Here is a 3940-nt window from a genome sequence, read left to right on the forward strand (position 1 = left end):
GGCTGCACCCACCCGGCTCAGCCTCCGCGGAGCGCCTCCGCCCCCGCGCAGCGGTTTTACCTCTACAGGAATATTTACGGTACTTTGCAGAGTCAACCTGGCAAGGGGAGCGCTGGGGAGTTGCTTAAGGCAGGGAGGAATGCAAAGCCACGCAAAAATCCAGCAAACGGGGTGGGCATTTTGGGTTCTTAAAAAAAAAAAAAGAAAATAAAAAAAATTAAAAGGCAGGAGAAGGGGGTGGGAGGGAGGGAAGAAGAGCTCTGTGGTGTTACGAGGGCAGAATATATTGCTATAAGGTGGCGGGGAACCAGCTCCGCGCGCGCGTGTGTGTGTGTGTGTGTGTACACCTCTATTTCCAGGTTTGGGGACCAAAGAAATGGTGGGGTGAGGACTAGATTTTTAAAAATTCTTTCCCAGAAACCAAGGAAAATAAATGAGATTTGACCATTCATTCTATACGTGCCTGCGCCTTGGTGCATATGGAATAGATACCGGGTAAATTAAGGCGCTCTCTCTCTCTATATATATAAAGTCGTGTTCTTCCGGCTGCTTTATTCGACACAGATCATTAATAAAAAGCAATTGAGGATTGTCAAAAATAAAATCTTCCAGCCCTTCTTGAGAGAGGGGCAAGAGCCCGGGAAGAGGCTGCATTTCCCCAGCCCAGGACGGAGCCACCTGGTCGGAGGGGGGGAAATGATAATAATAATGATAATAATAATAAATGCTAATTTTTTTTTTTAAGAGTAGAAAAGCTCTCAAATAGCCCCAACTCTCCCATCCCACCCCGCGTAAATATGAGCCTGTTGCGGGCACCATCATTCGTCTCCTTAAAAAGCCCGTAAACTTTATATGACACAATATCTAATAGTAATTTATTGGGGAGATACTGTAAATTCGAACTGTTTTAGTTAATAAAGGAGCTAATTAATGAGAGCCGGCCTCGCTTTGGCGGAGGGTGGAGGGGGCCCGGAGTGCTGCCGGGGGAGGGGGGCGCAGCGGTTTTGGGGCAAAATCTTCGCCTATCGATTATCTTATGCTAAATATGACATTTTAGGGCGCTTCGCGATTCTCAAGCCAGCGCTGGGAGCCATTGCCTTTTTTTTTCTTTTTTAATAAAATGCTTTATGGGATTTGATAGCAATAAAGTAGAAGCTTTCGGTCAGGCCCGCGGAAATGGGCGAGCACAACCTCCTTAATCCCGGCTTTGTGGGACCTCTGGTGAACATCCACACGGGAGACACCTTCTACTTCCCAAATTTCCGGGCCTCCGGAGGCCAACTGCCCGGTTTGCCTTCCCTCTCCTACCCCCGCCGGGAGAACGTCTGCTCTTTGCCCTGGGCATCCTCGGAACCCTGCAACGGGTACCCCCAGCCCTACCTGGGCAGCCCCGTCTCCATTAACCCTTCCTTCGGTCGAGCCTGCGACCTCGCCCGGGTGGAGGAAAGCAAATGTTATTACCGGGAAACTTGCTCGGAAAGCGGCGGGCTCAAGAGGGAGGAGAGGGGCAGGGACAGTGCTTTGCTGCCCCTCGAATCCAGCCTCCCCAATGGCATGGGGGCCACTTTCAGCAAATATGACTATCCCGGCGGCGAGGCGGTGCCCCACGACCCTCCGTCCTGCCAGTCCTTGGAGTCAGACTCCAGCTCCTCTTTGCTCAATGAAGGGAATAAAGGCACCAGCGGAGAAGCGGGGGGTTTGGTGTCCCCCCTGAATCAAGGCAGCACTTTAGGCACCGGTGGTAAGACCCGCGCTAAGGGATGAGGGGGGAGGTGAGGGGGTCTTGGGGTGAATCTGGCCGATTTTGAGGAGGGGAGGGGGTTTGCTTGGAAACTTGCCGGCTTGGGGGGGCTCCTCCGCGGTGTAATTCGTGGGCTCAGAGCGCGTCTATGTGTGCTGAGACCACTAGGGGTAGCACCGAAATCCCTAATGTTTTATTAGGTGGTGCTTCTTTTAAAAGAAAAGGCTATAAACATGTAAATATCCCATAAAAAAAAAAAAAAAAAAAAAAAAAAAAAAAAAAAAAAAAAAAAAAAAAAAAAAAAAAAAAAAAAAGAGAGAGAGAGAGAAAGAGAGGGAGAGAGTCGGGTGGTGGTGGCTGCGCATCCCTGCGCGGCGCGGAAGGCCGGCGGAAAGACCGGGAGGCTTTTTGGGGACATCTCAGAGGTGTGTCTGCCCGAGGGAAGGGGGAAGAAGGGAGGGAGGGGGGGGATGCTTAAAAAAAACAACCCACAGCCTTCAAAGATGGCATTGGGGTGCAGGTTTCTCCCCGTTAGCGGGGCCGGAGCCCCTCCCGGGGGGGTCCCCCAGGCTTATCTCCCGCTCCTCGCGCGTCTTTTGCTCCGTGTCCCGGTTATAACGCTCCCCCACCTTGCCCTTCCTCTTCCTCCTGTGCCCGCCCTGCGCATCACCCCGGGAAGCAGTTGGGAGCATCCCTAAGCCCCCACAGCAGGGGGGGGGACCCTGGGGACAACGGGGAGGTGCAGAAAGGGGTGCTGGGGGTGCCCCCCCCCCCCCCTTTTTCCTTTTTTTTTTTTTTTTTTTTTTTTTTCCCTTGCCAAGTGCTCAACTCTCGCTCCCCCTTTGCCAGGTGCTCCTTGGTACCCGATGCACACACGGTCCCGGAAAAAACGAAAACCCTATTCCAAGCTGCAGCTGGCGGAGCTGGAAGGGGAGTTTATGGTCAATGAATTCATTACTCGCCAAAGAAGGAGGGAGCTCTCAGACCGATTAAACCTGAGCGACCAGCAGGTGAAGATCTGGTTCCAGAACCGGCGTATGAAAAAGAAAAGACTCCTCCTGAGAGAGCAAGCCCTTTCTTTCTTTTAAAGTTTTAGAGGCGGCCGTGTCGGGTATTAAAAATTAATAATAATAATGATGATGATGATACAACCAACAAAAAAAATCCCACATAGACTCTCTAGCGTTCACCCGAGCTCCCGGGACTTCACCTGACCACTCTTAATCCCCCCCAACCCCTCCCTTCCCAGAAAGCAATGAATAAAGAAAGAATATTAATAAATAACCAGTTTCCCTTAAAATATGAAACCCGACAGAGAGGGAAAAAAAAAAAAGATATATATAAATAAAATAATAATGCATCTTCTCCGCCGGGACCGCGGGGGGACGGACGGCTTCCAGAGATGCTCGGCGGGCTGAAGGGGAGGTTTTGAGTGCGACTTTAGCCGCTTTGCCTTTGCCAGCAGCACAGGTAGGGTTTCCGTGCAGCGCCGGGCATCGTCGGGGCCGTCGGGGGCCGCCGGTCCATCTCCCCCCCCCTCAACCCCCCCGCCCCCGCCCGGCTTCGGTTGGCGGCGAGAGCGGGGTTGAGGATGCTGAGGGTGGGTCCTGGATCTTCTCCTGGGCTGCCACCCTGGGGTTAGGGCTAATAATAATGCATCTTCTCCGCCGGGACCGCGGGGGGACGGACGGCTTCCAGAGATGCTCGGCGGGCTGAAGGGGAGGTTTTGAGTGCGACTTTAGCCGCTTTGCCTTTGCCAGCAGCACAGGTAGGGTTTCCGTGCAGCGCCGGGCATCGTCGGGGCCGTCGGGGGCCGCCGGTCCATCTCCCCCCCCCTCAACCCCCCCGCCCCCGCCCGGCTTCGGTTGGCGGCGAGAGCGGGGGTGAGGATGCTGAGGGTGGGTCCTGGATCTTCTCCTGGGCTGCCACCCTGGGGTTAGGGCTGGTTTGGTGGTTAGTGGGAAAGAGGGAGGGGGAAATAGTAAAATATAAAGGAATAGGGGCAAAAAAAAAGCCAAAAATCATAAGGGAAGGGGGTGCGGAATGGGGTCTCAAAGGACCGGCCCCGCATCCTTATGGAAGATGCTTCTTTTCAGGGCGCGGTGTGCCCCAAGATGTGTCTTTCTCAGTCTAAATTGAGGGTTTGCGGGTGATTAGTGTATCTAGGCTTAATCAGGATCCCTAGGCTTAATGAGGATC

General features: G+C 53.3%; 1 protein-coding gene across 1 annotated transcript; it reads left to right on the top strand.

Annotated features, from left to right (window-relative positions):
- The first annotated feature begins 1166 nt into the window (after positions 1-1166).
- On the top strand, positions 1167-3265 carry HOXC12 (homeobox C12). The gene is made up of 2 exons (XM_014959305.1): positions 1167-1741; positions 2591-3265. Exons 1-2 carry the CDS (start codon positions 1177-1179, stop codon positions 2827-2829), a joined length of 804 nt encoding a protein of 267 aa, XP_014814791.1. The 5' UTR covers positions 1167-1176; the 3' UTR covers positions 2830-3265.
- The last annotated feature ends 675 nt before the right edge of the window (positions 3266-3940 follow it).

Source organism: Calidris pugnax, unplaced genomic scaffold (genome assembly GCF_001431845.1).
Source record: "Calidris pugnax isolate Ruff unplaced genomic scaffold, ASM143184v1 scaffold324, whole genome shotgun sequence".
In the NCBI taxonomy this organism is placed as follows: Eukaryota; Metazoa; Chordata; class Aves; order Charadriiformes; family Scolopacidae; genus Calidris; species Calidris pugnax.